The sequence below is a fragment of the Heterodontus francisci genome, chromosome 6 (genome assembly GCF_036365525.1).
Source record: "Heterodontus francisci isolate sHetFra1 chromosome 6, sHetFra1.hap1, whole genome shotgun sequence".
NCBI classification, from domain to species: domain Eukaryota; kingdom Metazoa; phylum Chordata; class Chondrichthyes; order Heterodontiformes; family Heterodontidae; genus Heterodontus; species Heterodontus francisci.
The window spans coordinates 60890728-60910718 of NC_090376.1; the positions used below are offsets into that span (position 1 = coordinate 60890728).

The following is a 19991-nucleotide window of genomic DNA, read 5'->3' on the forward strand; positions in this document are numbered from 1 at the left end:
ATCTCAGTGGTGCAGACTTTCCTTTTCCCTGACTACAGTTTAAGTCTGTCGCTAAGTCAAGGAGATTTCCAGGTGTGTAGCAGCAGTAATGTCAGCAAGCAGGGTAAGCAGCCAATCATATTGAAGCATTCTCACAAACACCAAACCAGGAAGTTAAAAGCAATGAATACCTTCACTTTTAATTTAAAATTTCAGATAGCAAAATAAATGATTTAGGAATGAAATAAGACAGAAGCTAAAATCAAGGTTAACAATTTTTTTTTTCAAAAATTAAAAATGTGGAATTTTTTTTATCGCAATGGAGATATAAAAAATAACTTTTCAGTGCGAGTGAGGTTGTTTTCAGTAACTGTGAAGTTAGCACACTGTTAAAAACCTAGTTACACCTCATTCAGCCAGGTGTAACTTTTTCAAGGGCTTTTACACGAAGACTAACAGCATAAGAGTGGAAGTTGTCATCAATTCATATATTTCCCACTGATTACTTCGCTGTCATTAACACTGCAAAATTCAGACCATTATTTAGCATGGGATTAAAATTTCTGGAAAGCTGAAAATGGCAAGAGATTCAGAGCTTTTATAAAATTGAAAAATCTTGATTCAAGATGTTATGCACAGTGTATATTATTTCATTAAAAATGTCAGGTAGTGAGTTACATTCTGTAATCTAGTATCTGACTTCAGGTTTATTTATATTTATAAAAAACCCTTGGGCTTTCCACAAGAGTTAGTATATTACTGAGTCCACCCCCATTAAGCTATACCTTTGCAACTCAATCCCAAACGTCAATTGTACTACATGTAATTAATAATAAGTAGATGTTACAGACACCATTATGATCTTCTCTATACCTGGGACACGGACACTTAACATGAAATATTTTAAAAGGAAGAGAATAAAGCAACATGATCCACAAAATATGTATCGAGAAATTACTGACATGATCTTGAATTACTCACTCAACTAATGCAGCCTGTTCTCTTTCCAGAGGTTGAATCTTCTCCAGTACATATGAATATTTCACATTAGCTCGGACCCATGCAGCCAATGGAGCAGCTGCAGCACTGGCACGCTTGGCATTCTGTAAATTCATTATTGAATTCAGAGCACATTGATCAAACTTCATACACAATACAAACAAAAGATAACAAGCCTCAGATCAATGCAACTGCAGGAGGTTCCAACAAATAACTAAGACCTTCATGGTTCGTTGTGTTGCCAAGAAAATTTAATGAACAAACAACTTTGAATGCAATTTATATTTCTCAACTGCCATTCATCTGTTTCCAATAAACTGTCATAAAGCAATCTCCCATTATCAATTATACCTTTGGGTCAAACGAAGCACTGTTTTTCTGTAAAAGTCCTTCTACACTCTCTCGTATTTCTCTGCTGATATTCCAGGCATCAAAGGTTGCAATCTCTTCTCTCACTCCCCGTTTTGCTAAGAAACTGTGATGATCGAAATCAAAATCACACATTAAAAAACCATGTCCTTTTTAATTCAGTCATTGACACTACATTAGATAATACAGGAACCTTTGTAAATTAGATTTTAATTTATATATTGTACATTTTTGCTGAGGAAACAATTCATATTAAGTTACAGTTTCAAAAGTATACTGCAAGTGTACATTTAACCATTTGCTGAAAGCAGACCATTCCATCTACTAATGAAATGGAAGGTAATTGTTGTTTTTGTTACTACTGCATTGAATTGACCATTCATTAGATTATGAGAGAAAGTTAGAGAAAATAAGAGTAAAGTTAGAGAAAATTAGAGTACAAGAGAAAGCTGGCTGGAAATATTAAAACAGATAGTAAGAGTTTCTATAGATATTTAAAAAGTAGAGTTAAAGTGAGCGTTGGTCCTATAGAAAGTTAGTCTGAGGAATTAATAAGGGAAAATAAGGAGATGGCAGATGAATTGAACAGGTATTGTGCATCGGTCTTCACTATAGAAGACACAAGTACGATTCCAGAAATAGTTTTAAATCAAGAAATGGAAGAAGGAGGAACTCAAGAAAATTACAATCACCAGGGAAGCAGTACTGAGCAAATTGTTGGAGCTGTGGGCTGACAAATCCACGGGTCCTGATGGACTTCATCCTTGGGTTTTGAAAGTGGCTAGTGAGATAGTTGATGTGTTGGATTTAATTTTCCAAAATTCCCGAGATTCAGGGAAGGTTCCATTAGATTGGAAAATAGCCAATGTAACTCCTTTATTCAAAAAGGGAGGGAGACAGAAAGCAGGAAACAACAGGCCAGTTAGCTTAACATCTGTCACAGGGAAAATGTTAGAAGCTATTACTAAAGAGGCTATAGCAGGGCACTTAGAAAAATTCAAGGTAATCAGGCAGAGTCAACATGGTTTTGTGATAGGGAAATCACGTTTAACCAAGTTATTGGAGTTCTTTGAAGAAGGGACATGTGCTGTGGATAAAGGGGAACCGGTGGATGTACTGTATTTGGATTTCCAGAAGGCATTTGATAAGGTGCCACATAAAAGGTTATTGCAGAAAATAAAAGCTCATGGGGTAGGGGGTAACATTTTGGTATGGACAGAAGATTAGCTAGCTAACAGGAAACAGAGAGTAGACAGAAATGGGTAATTTTCTGATTGGCAAGATGAAACGAATAGTGTACCACAGGGATCAGTGCTGGGGCCTCAACTTTTTACAATTTATATGGATGAAGGGATTGAAGATATGATTGCTAAATTTGCTGATGACACGAAGATATGTACGAAAGTAAGTTGTGAAGATGACCTAAGGAGGCGACAAAGGGATATAGATAGGTTAAGTGAATGCGCAAAGATCTGGCAAATGGAGTATAATATGGGAAAATGTGAAATTGTCCATTTTGGCAGGAATACTAAAAAAGCATATCATCTAAATGGTGAGAGATTGCAGAGCTCGTAGATGCGGAGGGATCTGGGTGTCCTAGTGCATGAATCACAAAATTAATATGCAGGTACAGCACGTAATTAGGAAAGCTAATAGAATGTTATTGTTTATTGCGAGGGGAATTGAATACAAAAGTAGGAAGGTAGTTTCTCCGGTACCTCTGTCCTATCATACACCTTCCCTTTTATTCTTTCCCGCCCACCCCCAACAACTTTACTTGCTTAAAACCTATTACATTTCTAACCTTTGTCAGTTCTGATGAAAGATCACAGACCTGAAATGTTAACTCTGCTTCTCTCTCCACAGATGCGGTCAGACCTGCTGAGTATATCCAGCACTTTCTGTTTTTATTCCAAAAGGAGGTTATGCTTCAGTTATACAGGGCATTGGAGAGACCACATCTGGAGTACTGTGTACAGTATTGGTCTTATTTAAGGAAGGATGTAAATGTGTTGGAAACAGTTGAGAAGGTTTACTAGGCAAATACCTGGAATGGGCAGGTTGTCTTATGAAGAAAGGTTGGACAGGCTAGGCTCATATCAGCTAGAATTTAGAAGGTGACTTATTTGAAACATAAGATCCTGAGGGGTCATGACAGGGTGGATGTGGAAAGGATGTTTCCTCTAGTGAGAGAATCTAGAACTAGGGGTCACTGTTTAAAAATAAGGGGTCACCCATTTAAGACAGAGATGAAGAGAAATTTTTTTCTCTGAGGGTGCTGAGTGGAACTCTCTTCCTCAAAAGGCAGTGGATGCAGAGTCTTTGAATATTTTTAAGGCAGAGGTAGATAGATTCTTGATAAGTAAGGGTGTGAAAGGTTGGTGGGGGTAGGTGGGAATGTGGAGTTGAGGTTACAATCAGATCAGTCATGATCTTGTTGAATGGCGCAGCAGACTTGAGGGGCTGAGTGGCCTGCTCCTGATTTGTACATACCATTTATTTATACCAATAATTTTCAAATCTTTCTGTGTGAAGGACCTCCTACAAATACTGACATATCCCTGGTGACCCTGTAAAAACTGAACACCCCCCCCCCTCCCACCTAGGATTCCTTTGCTTTATTTTAGAAAAGGTCTTTCCAGGCACCATAAAGAAAAATAATTAATTAATATATATGGCTACAGCTGGTAAGTCAATAAATATGTCAAATACTAAAATCAGATGACCACATGATTCCTCCATGGTCCTGGAACCCAAGTATAAAAATATAAACAAAATGAAGTTATTAGAATTCACTGTTAATGTAATTTGGAATATATTCAGTCATGCAAGAGTCTAGGATGGTTCCACATTGGTTTCAGCTATAAATATACACAATGAGATGAGAACCATCTTGTCTGGATGACATGAGAACCATCTTGTCTGGATGACATTAAATTGCTCAATTATAACGGACACACAAAAAATGCTGGTTTTATGCCATTTTCTATTATGCTTTGAATTCAATGTCAGAAACATCTTCAGTTAGAACTAATACTTAAATTACGATGTTTGTGTTTGTGAACAGCAGCTTGGATGTCTTCGTGGGAAAACATACTACACCTGGCGTTCAGGTACAATTCTGATGTGTGCCAGTGGGTTAATTCCAAGCTGGGGATGTTACAATTGGTCTCATCATCCCAGGCAACCAGGATCATCATCAAGGGGTCCTGGCTCCGACTGCTCTCCGGTGATCCCTCTCAGGACCATCTTTGGCAGGAAGGGACCAAGATAGATATGGGGAAGGGGTGGGGCAGGAAGGGGAAATATAATTAAAAAATACTCATAATCAAACTGTAGTTTTTCAATCATTTGTGACAAAGGATTAATGTTAATGAGGAACAGACAAAAAAAAGCTGTCCTTAAATTGAATTAATCAATGCAATCTTGATTCCAGACACCATGAAAATAGTTGCTGGAATTGGGAATGTCACACTTTGGTAGCAAGAAGAATTTATTTGAAGATGGACCCAACTCACATTGGCACAGCAAGATACTAGGTCTTTTGAACATAATTTGATCTAGTGTACCTCATCTAGCGTTACCCTACCACAGCATGAAAAAAGGGAAATTGTTCCACTTCAAAATGTCGCTCAGTTTAACAAATTATACACGGGCACAAAAATTAAAAGTCTATAATCATCATGATGCAAAGCTAGCCCTCACCTTGTTAATTGCTGCATTTGTTCTATGAATTATACAACATTCTGATTTGTTTAACACAATAATGTACAATCTCGTACATTCTCACCTTTTCATGCTGACCCATGAAGTATCAAAAATACCCATCAGCCGTAACACTCCCTCCAAAATATCTCTGATTACATCAGGTGGCATTCGCAGTGAGCGGATTTCTGAGAGTGATTCTGGCTTTATATTTCCTACCGCTCGTTTGGCTTCATCTACATGAGGCTGAAAGAGATAAAATGTAAACGTTGCTCCTGCCTCTTACCAATAGCTCAGTGAGTAAGTGGTGTAAATCTGAGTCATAGGGCTGAACTTTAACATTTTAATTCAGAGATGGGCAGCACGTCAGGAACGCAGAGGCTTGAGCAACAGGTTTGTCAATGGCTTTTTAACTGAGCCAGGGAATTGGCATCCCATCTCCAGGCTCCCCAACCAATTAGAGCAGGCAGGTGTATTGAGAACCCGCACTTGACTGTTGCATACAATAGAATCATTGAATGGATAGAGCATAAAATGAGGCTATTTGGCCTGTTGAGCCCATGACAGTTTTCTGTTGAGCAATTTAGCTAGTTCCCAGTCCCCCGCCCTTTCCCCATAGCCTGCAATTTTTTTTCCCTTCAGGTGCTTATCCAATTTCCTTTCGAAAGCCATGATTAAATATGTCTCTACCATCCTTTCAGGCAGTGCATTCCAGATTGTAAGCACTCACTGCGTAAAACACTTTTCCTCATATAGCCTTTGATTTTTTTGGCAATCAGAAGTGGGGACGTTCACTGATGATTGCACAATGTTCAGCACCATTCGCGTCTCCTCAGATACTAAAGCAGCCCATATCCATATTCAGCAAGACCTGGACAACATCCAGGCTTGGGCTGATAAGTGGCACAAGTGCCAGGCAATGACCATCTCAAACAAAAGAGATTCTAACCATCTCCCCTTGACGTTCAATGGCATTACCATCACTGAATCCCCCCGTATCAATATCCTGGGGGTTACCATTGACCAGAACCTGAACTGGATCAGCCACATAAATGCTGTGGCTACAAGAGCAGGTCATAGGCTCAGAATTCTGCAGCGAGTAACTCACCTCCTGTCTCCCCAGTGCCTGTTCACCATCTACAAGACACAAGTCAGGAGTGTGATGGAATACTCTCCACTTGCCTGGATGGGTGCAGCTCCAACAACCATCCTGACTTGGAACTATATTGCCATTCCTTCACTGTCGCTGGGTCAAGATCCTGAAACTCCCTTCCTAACAGCGCTGTTGGTGTGCCTACACCCCAAGGATTGTAGTGGTTCAGGAAGGCAGCTCACCACCACCTTCTCAAGGGAAATTAGGGATGGGCAATAAATGCTGGCATAGCCAGCGATGCCCACATTCCCAAAACTAATTTTAAAAATCACCTATAATTTGCATCCTCCAGTTTTCGACCTTTCCACAAATGGGAACAGTTTCTCTCTGTCTGCTCTGTCAAGTGCCCTCATGATTTTCAACACCTCTATCAAATCTCCGCTCAACCTTCTCTTCACTGAGAACAACTACAGCTTCTCCAATCTATCCACGTAACTGGTGTCCATCAACCTTGGAGCCATTCTCATTAATTTTTTCTGCACCCTCTCGAAAGTCTTCACATCCTTCCTAAAGTATGGCAGCCAAAATTTGACAATACTCCAATTGAGGCCAGTGTTTTATAAACGTTCATCATAACTTCCTTGCTTCTGTACTCTATGTCTCAATTCATAAAGACCAGGATCCCTTATGCCTTTTATTTAAAACCACTTTCTCAACCTGCCCTGCCACCTTCAATGATTTGTTCACAGATAGCCCCAGGTTCCTCTGCTCCTGCACCCTCTTTCAAATTGTACCCTTTAGTTTATATTGCCTCAGTATTCCTACCAAAATGTATCATTTCACACTACTCTGCATTAAATTGCTTCTGCCGCATGTTTGCCCATTCCACCAGATTGTCTATGTCCTTTTTGACGTCTATCACTATAATCCTCATAGTTACCTATATTTTCAAGTTTTGTGTCATCTGGAAATTTTGAAATTGTGCCCTATACACCCACGTGTAAATCATTAATGCATATCAAGAAAAGCAGTGATCCTAGTATCGGCCCCGGGGCAGCACCACTGTATACCTTCCTCCAATTCAAAAAAACAACTGTTCACCACTACTCTCTGTTTCCTGTCGCTCAACCAACTTCGTTTCCATGCCACCACTGTCCCTTTTACTCCATGGGCTTCAACTCTGCTGGCAAGCCTATTATGTGGCACTTTATCAAATGCCTTTTGGACACATCCACATACAGCACATCAACTGCATTACCCTCATCAACCTCATTACCTCATTAAAAAACTCAATCAAGTTAGTTAAACATGATTTGCCTTGAACAAATCTGTGTTGGATTTCCTTAATCAATCCACACTAAGTGATCATTAATTTTATCATCATTTCTAAAAGCTTTCCCAACATGGAGGTTAACCTGTAGTTGCTAGGTTTATCCTTACACCCTTTTTGAATGAGGGTGTAACATTTGTAATTCTCCAGTCCTCTGGCACCAGCCCCCTATCTAAGAAGGATTGGAAGATGATGGCCAGTACCTCCCAATTTCCACTCTAACTTCCCTCAGTATCCTCAGATGCATCCCATTCGGTCCTGGTGACTTATCAACTTTATGTACAGCCAGCCTTTGTAGCCTGTCCTCTTTATTAATTTTAAGCCCGTCAAGGATCTCAACTACCTCCTCTGCACTATGTGTTTGGCAGCATCTTCATCCTTGGTAAAGACAAATGCAAAGTATTCATTTAGTACTTCAGTCATGTCCTCTGCCTCCATGTGTAGTCTCCTTTTTGGCGCCACCCCTCCTCATGCTACCCTTTTACCACTTATATGCCTATTGAAAACTTTAGGATTCCCTTTCATATTAGCTGCCTGTCTCTTCTCATATGCTCTCTTTACCCCTCTTATTTCCTTTTTCACCTCCCCTCTGAACTTTCTATAATCAGCCTGGTTCTCACATATTTTGTTGAAGCTTCACTATTTCAAGGGAACCAGTGGGATCAGAATGGAATCATTCTAAAACTGTGAGAGGAGAGCCAGGTATTTGACAGATAGTGTGCCAATAAGGTAAGGCTGTCCCACAGTTCTCAGATGCATCTCTGGAAATCATGCAGTGGGCTGTAAGGACCAAGAGATGCTCTGTTCCCAGAAGACAGGAGGAAGAAGCCTGCCTCAAGACCAAGCAGGCATAGCTGGAAGTGGCAGAGGAGGTAAGGAGCAGGAGTGTGGTGCCTCACTCCTGGATACAGTGCCACATGAGGTTCAATGACCTCATCAAGGCAGAAAGGGGAGTAACATGCCATGTTCAAGTTCCAACCCCTCACTCTGACTTCTGCACAGCACTCATCAGACCAACACACTTTGCAGGTGCACCCATTACTCTCGAGGCACCTTCTCATATCCCCAACTGAATAGCCACCACCAAGATACCCTCATCTTATTGCCATGTCACACCATCTTCACAACATAAATGATGTCTTTCCATCCTCTCGAAATATTCCATTTCTCACACTCATAGCTCTCATCTTTCTCTCCTTGCAGGAGAAGAGAGTGCAGAACACCAGTGAGAGGCAGAGAAAAGGAGGGGAGCCCTCGCTGCAGAGGAAGATGCACTGGAGTAAAGCTGACTCTCTACATCCATGGTCATTGAAATTGGCCTGGGGGCAGATTTTCATTTTGGTGTAGGGAACTCGATGCCCACAGCATTTCCAGGTCCCGACCCCGTGGCATTATTTTACAATGCAAGTAAGGTAATTGGCCTGGGAACGAGTCCAACGCCCAATGAGAGGTGCTGGAAGCGTTCTGGAGGTGGGAATCAATCATTGACAGCAATTTTTAATGGCAAGCAGCAACCATCACTGGCCATTACAGATGCATCACCAGGGAGCTTGGAAGGCCTGTGCTGGCATGGGCATGCGTCGCTGGGCAGCACCCCGTTTTTCCGATGCCTCTCTAGAGGCTCTCATCGATGCTGTCTCCAAGAGGAGCCTCAGAGAGGAGGAATCCCACCCAGTAAGACCAAGAGTACATGGATGGAGGTGGCAATGGAGGTCAACAGCTGGGGACCCACAAGAAGGACTTGGGTGCAATGCAGGAAAAGGTTCAATGACATATTGCGGCTGGTAAGGTGAGTGGCCAGCAGCACCCGGTTCATTGAGCACCAACTCTCTAAACACTGACTTCACAGAATGTCCATAGACCTCCCTCACATTGTCAGAATGTGAACGCTCACTACACAGTGATACTGCCACCCTCACGTATGGGACGGCATTTAGATGGGGATGTCACTGCAGGGAACATCAGCTCACTTGTATGTCATGCTGAAAGAGATGAGGGAGGGCAGCATACTTATATTTCTCCTCTCAACCTGCAGGAGAAAAGAGCCCATATAATATGAGGAAAGCGGCCAGAATGGGAGGTGGAGTAGCCCAGCTCCACACTCTGACATCAGTGGAGGCAGCAGTGCTGGAGATTGCCGTGGATCCATGGAGGCATTCGGTGGGGAATAACAAGATGGAAGGCTGTGAGCAACAGGGTCATTGAACAGCTTTTTCTTGAGGTGAAGCTCATGGAGGAGACTCCTGCCCAATGCCAACTATGGATCTTAGCCCATTGTCATCTGAGGGGCAGGTTATGCTGGGGCACTTGTTGAGTAGGACCATTCTCTTGTCTCTCCCACAGGCCCAGTTGCAGAAAGGCTTAAAAGTGAACCTACCCTATCAGCATCACTACCCACAGCTCGGGGGAATCCATGGAACTGGCACATCACATTCCACCTCAGCACCCTCCACCAGCGCAGAGACACTCACTTCAGGTGGGCCACAGACTAGCGCAGAGAGGGGAGCACTTGGTGCTCACACACCATGCATGAACAGGAGGAGAAGGGCAAAACAAATTCAGGTGTGGACAGTGTCCCTCAGAGGACAGACACAACGATGCTTCGCTTGGGGAAGATGCTGGGCCTCGGGTGTCACAAACAAGGAAGACCTTTCTCAACAACCAGAGGCAGAGAAGTTCCCATTTGTCGAAGTTCCCTGAGGTCTTGCGAAGCCATGGGCAGGCAATGGAGGAGTTCAGACAACACTTGTGCTCCATCATGACCCAGGACTTCGATCACATGAGCTCCTCCATTGGGAGATTGGGCAACGTCTTCGAAAGCCAAATACAACAGCAGTCTGAGTGGATGCATGCACAGTGCACTTATACGTGCAGATGGAGTGAAACACTATGCAGCATAGACCGCTCAGGGTTACTAATGGCACACAGGTGCTTGGAATGGATGCCAGCTACATCCTAGTCAGTGCGCGCTTCCAGCATCCATGAGCACTAGGAAAGGGCTGAGATGGTCCCAGCAGCAGATGATGGAGCAACTCCTCAGGGGGCTCCTGCATCACCCTTTAGCCCCTCGCCCCCTCCAACTTAGGAGCTGTGTGCCAGGGCACTGTGACAGAGGCAGCTCCTGCCATGACGCTAGCGCTGCAGCCTGTGGAGGAGACCCCCACAGACACCCGCAAGACGAGGATGGAAGCCAAAGGCACCTCAGCCGGTGGCAGAGAGTAGGGAAAAGGTTGCCTCCACCTCATCCTCTGCCACAGGGGAAGCACCTCGTTGAGGTATTAGGGAGAGGATGGCACCACAGCGTTGTATTAACCTATTGGGTCATCTGGTGCTATTGAGCCAATTTGTCTGTTTTTTCATATGCCTCACAATGTAATTTTTTTCACCACAAATCGGTGCTGTTGAGGTTTCCTCTCCAAAGGAAGATGCCACATTGCGGGCCTGGGGATCTGAGACTGCTATGTGCCCATACTTTTCAATGCTGCACAATGGTGGATGGAAGAAACCTCCATCAGCATGTTCATTGTTGTCAACAGGACCTCGCAGTTAAGGGTCGAAGTGGTGAAATTGTTTTGCATGCTGGAAAATGAGTAGTCGGCTTCTCAGCTGCAGGGGTTCACTGGAGATGAGGTGAAGCGCTGCTGAATTAGCATGGCCCTTGCTGCCATTCCAGCCTGCAGTTCACCCCGAGTTCTGGGACGGCATGGCCTGGTGTCCTCCATTGCCTGGTCGCCGGCTGCCTCGGACACAAGCCGTTCTCCCCCGTTTCTCCTCCCAGTCCTCCACCGAGGTGGAGTGGCATTCCGGTTCCTCCTCATCATCCAGCTCCAGACCTCTTTGCATTGCCATATTGTGCAGGGTGCAGCAGATGACCAGGATACATGGCACTCTGGCTGGCTCATACTGGAGGACACCACCCTATCGGTCAAGGCAACGGAAGCATGTCTTCAAGAGGCCAATAGTCTGCTCAATACAGGTCCACGTTAGGAGATGGCTCAGGTTATAGCGCCTTTTTCCATCCGTGTTTGGGGTTCTAACGGGTGTCAGGAGCCACCTCCTTAGGGGATAATCATTATCGCCCAGTAGCCACCCATGGAGTCTGGTTGTGGGCCTGAAGAGGTGTGGCACCAGGGCGCAGACCTGCCAAATTCACTTCCTGTGGTTACAGACCAGCTGGACATTCATTGAGTCGTATACCTTTCCGTTCAGGAATCTGACTGGTTGGTCAGTCAGTGCCTTGATGGCTATGTGCATGCAATCGACAATGCCCTGGACCTGAAGGAATTTATCGATGGTGACAAAGCCCAAAGCCCTTTGTGCCTGCACACACCCATCTGTGTCAAAGTGGATGTAGGCCCTGCCCTCTGAAATATGGCATCCGTGACCTGCCTGATGGCATGATGAACTGTCAACTGTGAGATGCCATCTAGCTCCGCAGCTGATCCCTGGAATGAGCCAGCTGCCTAGAAATTCAGGGCGACAGTAACTATGACAGCTGCAGATAAGGGACTGCCATGGGGGCAGTGAGGCCTCAGGTCATTATGAATCAAAGCACAAAGGTCTGAGACCATCTGCTTAGATAGGTGCAACATCCGAAAGCACTAGTGCTCTGTCATTTGAAGACTTTTGGGCGGTAAACCCGATGTCTTGGGTAGCGCCTTCTTCCCCTTGCAACACCCTCTGTGCTCCTCTGGCCTCCTACTGTCCAGGGGGTTGCACCTGCTGCAGCTCATCCTGGCTGCTCTGTCCTATGTCAGAGTAGCCTGTTCCCATCTGAACTCCCTCAGCTGGACTTTGTGCATTCACCAGGCCTTCCCTTGCCAACCCCAGCTACACCAGTGATGCCCAGTGGTCTCACTTCCCTCTCTGGATTCCTGCTACACTCCACTGAGAAACGCATGTCTTCCAGCTGCAACAACAGCTACTCTGAGGCACAGCTGAAGCTGCTGAGCTTTATTTAGTGCCTCTGCTTTACTTTAATCAGCCCTTCCTATAGCCCTCTTGGCCTTCCACACTGTTCACATCTTCAGAAGCCTATAGTATTCCCCACATGGCATCTTCCCTGTTCTCAACCTTTAGAAATTGTGCACTGCTGCTGACAGAGGTCTTCAATGAGCTCAACAGGCACTTAATTGGAAGCAAGCCCGACCCGTTCCCTCCCTCCCGGCAGCCCTTTGAAAAGAGTTTTGCATCCAGAGGTGGCAGGACCCAGAGTCGACCTCCGAGAACGTGAACTTCAAAGCATGTTTGCACCTGCTCCTGTGCCCAATGGGCTACGAAAATCTGGCCCCCGGTGACAGAATTAGATATCACAGAGCCAGAGCCACATGGCATACAACACTCACTCATGTTGGCTTGATGTCAGCAGACAATGAAAAATAACGATCTGCACAAGAATCTCTTACCTTGTCAATTCTAATTCATGTATTTCATCTCCCAGAGGTCCTGCAAATGTCACTCAGCAGCTGGTGCCAGAGGAAGACAAAGTCTTCAAATGAGGTTGCACACTCTGTGGAAGTACCATCACACAACTCATGTGCACCCTCCACCAGTTCCGATACACACACCTCAGTGGCGCCTCCAAGGCAGTAGACCTGGTGAAGCACACATCACAAGTGAGCAGCAGCAGGTGTTGGAAACAGGAACAGCAGTGGACAGCCCCATCAGAAAGTGCAGGGCACTCCTAGCTCTGCTCAGCTGGATGCAGATGCTGAGCCTCAGTGGTCATTGGTGAAGAGGACAATTCTGGAGCAGCAGCAGAAAATGTGAGGTTCTGTCAACATTTCCAGAGGTGCTGAAGACCACTGGAGAGATTGGAGGAGCCCGCCTGCACCATGAGTGCCATGATATCTCAGGCCTCTGCAATGATCTCCACCTGCATGCAGCCTCAGACGCAGTAGGCAACCAAGCGTTGGCAGGCCCTCGCCAATGGTCTCCACACTGAAATTGCCAACTTAAGTAGGAGGAAAGCCTTGCCTTGGGCCATTCAGCATCTCACTTAAGTACAGCAAAGTACTCTCCAGTTCTTGGCAAGCAGGGAAGTGCAGGTGGGCCATGAGAGGGAAGATGGAGAAGGGGGAAATGGAAGTAGGAACTCTGTTCAAGGCTCTCACAGTCCTTCCCCCATGCACCACTTTACCCGAGCCCCACAAGCTGTCCCAATGGCCAAGTCTGTCCCTGCGCAGGTGCAGGTGGGCAGTCTTTGGCGGGGCCCTCCCCAGCTTGAAAACCCAGAAGACACCAGCCATGAGCATCTGAGCAGTCACAGCAGGGGAACGAGCAGCCTGTCTCTAGCTTTGCTGAAGTAACAGGAGTAGCACCACGTAAGAGTCATAGGAAAAGGAAGAAAAAGAAGTTGTTGTTCTTCAAGTGAGAACCAGTTCATGTACAATAAGTTGAGGGGTGAGGTGAAGAGGAAGGTTAGACTGACAAAGAAAGAATATGAGAATAGAATGGCATTCAACATAAAAGGAAACCCAAAAATCTTCTACCGGAATGTAGATAGTAAGCTGGTAGTAAGGGGTGGAGTGGGGCCTATAAAGGAGCAAAGAGGGTAATATATGCTTAGAGGTGCAGGACAAGGCTAATATACTTAATGAGTACTTTGTATCAGTGTTCACCAAGGAAGTGGAATCTGATAAAATATCAGTAAAAGTGGAGAGTAGAGGCAATGGATAGGGTAAACAATTTAGAGGGGAGGGTACTAAAAAGGCTGGCTATGCTTAGGGTAGATAAGCCAACTGGTCTGGATGGCTTGCATTGCAGGTGGCTAAAGGAAGTCAGGGTGGAGATCTTGCCATAATCTTCCAATCCTCCCTGAATATGGGGGAGGTGCCAGAGGATTGGAGAGTGGCAAATGTGACACCCTTATTCAAGAAAGGATGTAAGGACAGTCCTAGCAACTAAAGTCAGTTAGTTTAACATGAGTGGTGGGTAAGGCTTTTAGAAATCATAATTGGGGGGGAAAAAAATCAACACACACTTGGAGATGTTCAAATTAATCAAGGATAGCCAGCATGGATTTGTAAAAGGCAGATCATGCTTGACTAATCTAATTGAATTTTTTGATGAAGTAATGAGAAGGTTGATGAAGAGAATGCAGTGGATGTTGTTTATGTGGATTTTAAGAAAGCATTCGATAAGGTATCACATAAAAGGCTGATAAAGAAAATTGAAGCTTATGAAATAGGAGGATCAGTGTCCAATTAGATAAATGGGCGGCTCAGTGGCGCAGTGGTTAGCACCGCAGCCTCACTGCTCCAGCGACCCGGGTTCAATTCTGGGTACTGCCTGTGTGGAGTTTGCAAGTTCTCCCTGTGTCTGCGTGGGTTTCCTCCAGGTGCTCCAGTTTCCTCCCACATGCCAAAGACTTGCAGGTTGATAGGTAAATTGGCCATTATAAATTGCCCCTAGTATAGGTAGGTGGTAGGGAAATATAGGGACAGGTGTGGATGTGTAGGAATATGGGATTAGTGTAGGATTAGTATAAATGGGTGGTTGATGGTCGGCACAGACTCGGTGGGACGAAGGGCCTGTTTCAGTGCTGTATCTCTAAACTAAACTAAAAAAAAAAAAATTTGACTTAAGGACAGAAAACAGTGAGTCATGGTAAATGGTTGTTTTTTTCAACTGGAGGATGGTAGACGGTGGCGTTCCCCAAGGGTCAGTGCTGGAACCACTGCTTTTTTTGCTATATATAAATGACTTGGATCTTGGAATACAGAGTAAAATCTCAAAATTTGCCGATGACACCGAACTTGCAAGTGTGGAAAACGATCAGGATGATATGAACTGCCTACGTCAGTACACAGATAGGCTAGCAGAATGGGCAGACAGTTGGCAGATGGAATTTAATACTGACAAGTGTGAGGAGATCCATTTTGGCAGAAGGAATCAGGTGAGACAATATATATTTAACGGCACAGTTCTAAAGAGTGTGCAGGAACAGAGGGACCTGGGGCTGCATGTACATTGATCTTTGAAGGTGGCAGGACATATGGAAAGTGTGGTTAGTAAAGCATATGGGATCTTTGGCTTCATAAACAGAGGCATTGAGTACAAAAGCAGGAAGGTTATGCTGAACCTTTATAAAGCTCTGGTTAGGCCCCAACTGGAGTACTGCATCCAGTTCTGATCACCACTCTTTAGGAAGGCTGTGAGGGTCCTTGAGAGGGTGCAGAGGAGAATTACCAGAATAGTTCCAGGGATGGAGAATTTTAATTGCAAGGTTAGGTTGGAAAAAGTGGGCTGTTCTCCTTAGAACAAAGGAGATTGAGGGCAGATTTAATAAAAATGTACAAGATCATGACAGGCTTAGATAGGTTAGATAAGGAAAAACTGTTCCCATTAACTAATAGTACAAGGACTAGGGGACAGAGATTGTAGGTTTTAGGCAAGAGATGCAAGGAGAATTTGAGGAAGAACTTTTTATGCAGCGGGTGGTAATGACCAGGAACTCGCTGCCCACAAGGGTGGGGGAAACGGAGACAATCAACGACTTCAAAAGGAAATTGGATGGCCACTTGAAGGAATTAGACTTGCAGGTCTATGGGGATCGAGCGGGAGAGTGGGACTGTGAATAGCTCCGTGGAGAGCCAGCATGGACTTGATAAGTTGAATGGCCTCCTTCTGTTTCATAAATAACTCTATGACTCTAGTTGCACAGAGTAATCACTTGAGTGTTTAACACTGTTAAATTGTAACTTTTATGTTCAATGTTAATGAGCCAGAAATTTTATTTCAAAGCTCCATGTTGATGTCCTCTCCAATGTTGCCTGCAGCCTGTAATATAGCCTTCAGGCTTAAAGAAAATGGTATGACAAGAGAAAATGCTGAAAAATGGGGGTCAGCAAGAGGAATATATTATTGATTGTGATACCGCTTTGTGCTGTGGGCACGGCTGGTGGGCACACTGGGTTCAGAATGGGTCTGCCACTGCCTCAGATTAGCTGAAGTGTGTCTTAATCAGTCCATCCCTGACAGCTAAGTGTGCAGCTGCAGGTACCCTTGCCACATCAGGCTCCTCCTCCTCCTCTGAAGATGCAGAGTGGTCATCACTTTCTCCTCCTGCAGCTCCAGTCCTCTCTGCTACACTATATTGTACAAGGGATGCAGCACACCAATATCTGTAAACCATTGTTGGTGGATACTGAAGGACATCCCCAGATCTGCCCATCTTGAGAATACCAATGCTTACTCAATGACCACTCTTGTGCTCACGTAGCTTTGGTTGTACCTATCCTGGGTGTCAGCAATAAGACTGATGTCATCAGCGACGTCCTTAAAGGTTAGCTCTTGTGTCCAAGGAGCCGTCCACTGACTCTGCTTGGGGGTGCAAATATTTGTGGGGAGAGGCTGGACTGGTGCAGAATGAAGGCATCACAGCAATTTCTAAGATGCCTTGCACAGACACACATAATAATCTTTCAATGGTTGCATACCAGCTGAACATTAATAAAGTGAATCCCTTTCGATTGATGAAGACTGCTGGTTGATCTGAGAGTGCATTGATTGCCAAATGTGGGCAATCTATGACATCTTGTACCTGTGGGAATCCAACCACAGCAGCAAATCCGAGGACTCTCTAATTCTGACTGGCCTCATCAGTAGCAAAATAGACTTAAATAGTGGCCCTAGCAAACATGGCATCCGTCATTTGGGAGATGTACTTGTGTGCAGAAGATTGTGAGATTCTATAGACATCACCAACAGACCCCTGGAAGGAGCTGGAGGCAAAATATTCAAGGCCATTGGCAATCCATGTCTACCTGGTCCACTGCAAAAGAATTTTGTTCCAGGAGGCAACAAATGTCAACAACGACCAGATGTGAGAGTCTGAGCCTCCTGAGGCACTGGTGCTCAGTCATGTCCAGAAAGCTTGTTCTCTGCCTGTATACCCTGTGTTGGGGTATCGCCTAGTATGAGCTGAAGGTCTGTCTTCATCCCCTCTACAATGGAGTGGCAGCTGGATGAGGAGAAGACTGCAGCTGCCCCCATTGGTGCTGGTCCTTATGCTGCTGATGCTATTCCGCTTGTTCCTCAGAGGTCCAATTTAGAGCTGCAGAAGTGGTCCCTATGCTACTGGGAAGGCTGACAGCTGGGAAGTGCAGTTCAAAGAGAAATAACTCCAAGGTAGCAGAAATGACCTCCAAAGTCTTGGAAATAACATCTAAAGCAGAGAAAGTACACTTTCAAATAAGTCCTGTGAGCAATAGCCTTTCACTTAGGCAAAGAAGAAACCGTCATATCTGAATATTTAAAGGTTTTCCAGCCTGTCAATTGCTCAGCCCCGTCAATCCCCACCATCCTTTCATCTTGTTCAACCTGGCAAATTCCAGAAAGCCTGAGAAACACATGCACTCACAGTTAAAGATAGAATCCAGAGTTAAAAATGCACTCAAGTGGCTTTTAAAATATGTTAATAACAGACCCGCTATCCCACATGGGTTTCCTGCATCTACTATTCCAAGCACACTCGAGTTAAAGGCAGAAGTCGGTGGGTTCCTGCCAGCTTCCTGACACTCCAGCTCTTTTTGCTCTTTTAACCTGCACACTGGCATCGGTCCACCTGGCAGATTAAAACTATCCCTATACAGTATAGGAAGTACATGTTTTGTGTTCAATTGTTAAATTGTATTGAGTTAGCTAATCTAAATGAGAATGACCCTGGGGACTACAACTGGCCTCACTATCCTGGAAAACCGAATGGGAAAATCAAGCAGGGTTTCTTCTCCTAATGTCCACTGAGACCCCCTTGCTGCAAATGTGCATGTGTGGATACTGGGTTTATAGGCTGAATGGACAGCAGCACAGAAATATATGAGGAATTGTGTTAAAATGGCAAATATTGAATAGAATTTAAATTCAAAATGGTGAACCATTTTCACATTTTTTGCAAGAAGTATCTATTCTATTCTAATATCAAAATAATACTGGAAAAATAAAGTTCTTTTTTAGAATTAGAATTAGAACATTACAGCGCAGTACAGGCCCTTCGGCCCTCGATGTTGCGCCGACCTGTGAAACCATCTGACCTACACTATTCCATTTTCATCCATATGTCTATCCAATGACCACTTAAATGCCCTTAAAGTTGGCGAGTCTACTACTGTTGCAGGCAGGGCGTTCCATGCCCCTACTACTCTCTGAGTAAAGAAACTACCTCTGGCATCTGTCCTATATCTGTCACCCCTCAACTTAAAGCTATGTCCCCTCGTGTTTGCCATCACCATCTGAGGAAAAAGACGCTCACTATCCACCCTATCTAACCCTCTGATTATCTTATATGTCTCTATTAAGTCACCTCTCCTCCTCCTTCTCTCCAACGAAAACAACCTCAAGTCCCTCAGCCTTTCCTCGTAAGACCTTCCCTCCATACCAGGCAACATCCTAGTAAATCTCCTCTGCACCCTTTCCAAAGCTTCCACATCCTTCCTATAATGCGGTGACCAGAACTGCACGCAATACTCCAGGTGCGGTCTCACCAGAGTTTTGTACAGCTGCAGCATGACCTCATGGCTCCGAAACTCGATCCCCCTACTAATAAAAGCTAACACACCATATGCCTTCTTAACAGCCCTATTAACCTGGGTAGCAACTTTCAGGGATTTATGTACCTGGACATCAAGATCTCTCTGTTCATCTACACTACCAAGAATCTTCCCATTAGCCCAGTACTCTGCATTCCTGTTACTCCTTCCAAAGTGAATCACCTCACACTTTTCCGCATTCAACTCCATTTGCCATCTCTCAGCCCAGCTCTGCAGCCTATCTATGTCCCTCTGTACCCTACAACATCCTTCGGCACTATCCACAACTCCACCGACCTTCGTGTCATCCGCAAATTTACTAACCCACCCTTCTACACCCTCTTCCAGGTCATTTATAAAAATGACAAACAGCAGTGGCCCCAAAACAGATCCTTGCAGTACACCACTAGTAACTAAACTCCAGGATGAACATTTGCCATCAACCACCACCCTCTGTCTTCTTTCAGCTAGCCAATTGCTGATCCAAAGCTCTAAATCACCTTCAACCCCATACTTCCGTATTTTCTGCAATAGCCTACCATGGGGAACCTTATCAAACGCCTTACTGAAATCTATATACACCACATCCACTGCTTTACCCTCATCCACCTGTTTGGTCACCTTCTCGAAAAACTCAATAAGGTTTGTGAGGCACGACCTACCCTTCACAAAACCGTGCTGACTATCGCTAATGAACTTATTCTTTTCAAGATGATTATAAATCCTGTCTCTTATAACCTTTTCCAACATTTTACCCACAACCGAAGTAAGGCTCACAGGTCTATAATTACCAGGGCTGTCTCTACTCCCCTTCTTGAACAAGGGGACAACATTTGCTATCCTCCAGTCTTCCGGCACTATTCCTGTCGACAATGACGACATAAAGATCAAGGACAAGGGCTCTGCAATCTCCTCCCTAGCTTCCCAGAGAATCCTAGGATAAATCCCATCTGGCCCAGGGGACTTATCTATTTTCACACTTTCCAAA

The 19991-nt window shown here is 44.6% G+C and overlaps 1 protein-coding gene across 2 annotated transcripts in view; it reads right to left on the minus strand.

Annotated features, from left to right (window-relative positions):
• dync2h1 (dynein cytoplasmic 2 heavy chain 1) overlaps window positions 1-19991 on the minus strand; it is an 836995-nt gene that overhangs the window by 495679 nt on the left and 321325 nt on the right. For both annotated transcript variants that reach the window (XM_068033753.1, XM_068033752.1), the window contains exons 58-60: window positions 5138-5298; window positions 1330-1453; window positions 961-1082 (exon numbers count right to left, since the gene is read on the minus strand). In XM_068033753.1, the coding sequence (XP_067889854.1) occupies window positions 961-1082; window positions 1330-1453; window positions 5138-5298 (407 nt within the window). The remainder of the gene's footprint in view (window positions 1-960; window positions 1083-1329; window positions 1454-5137; window positions 5299-19991) is intronic.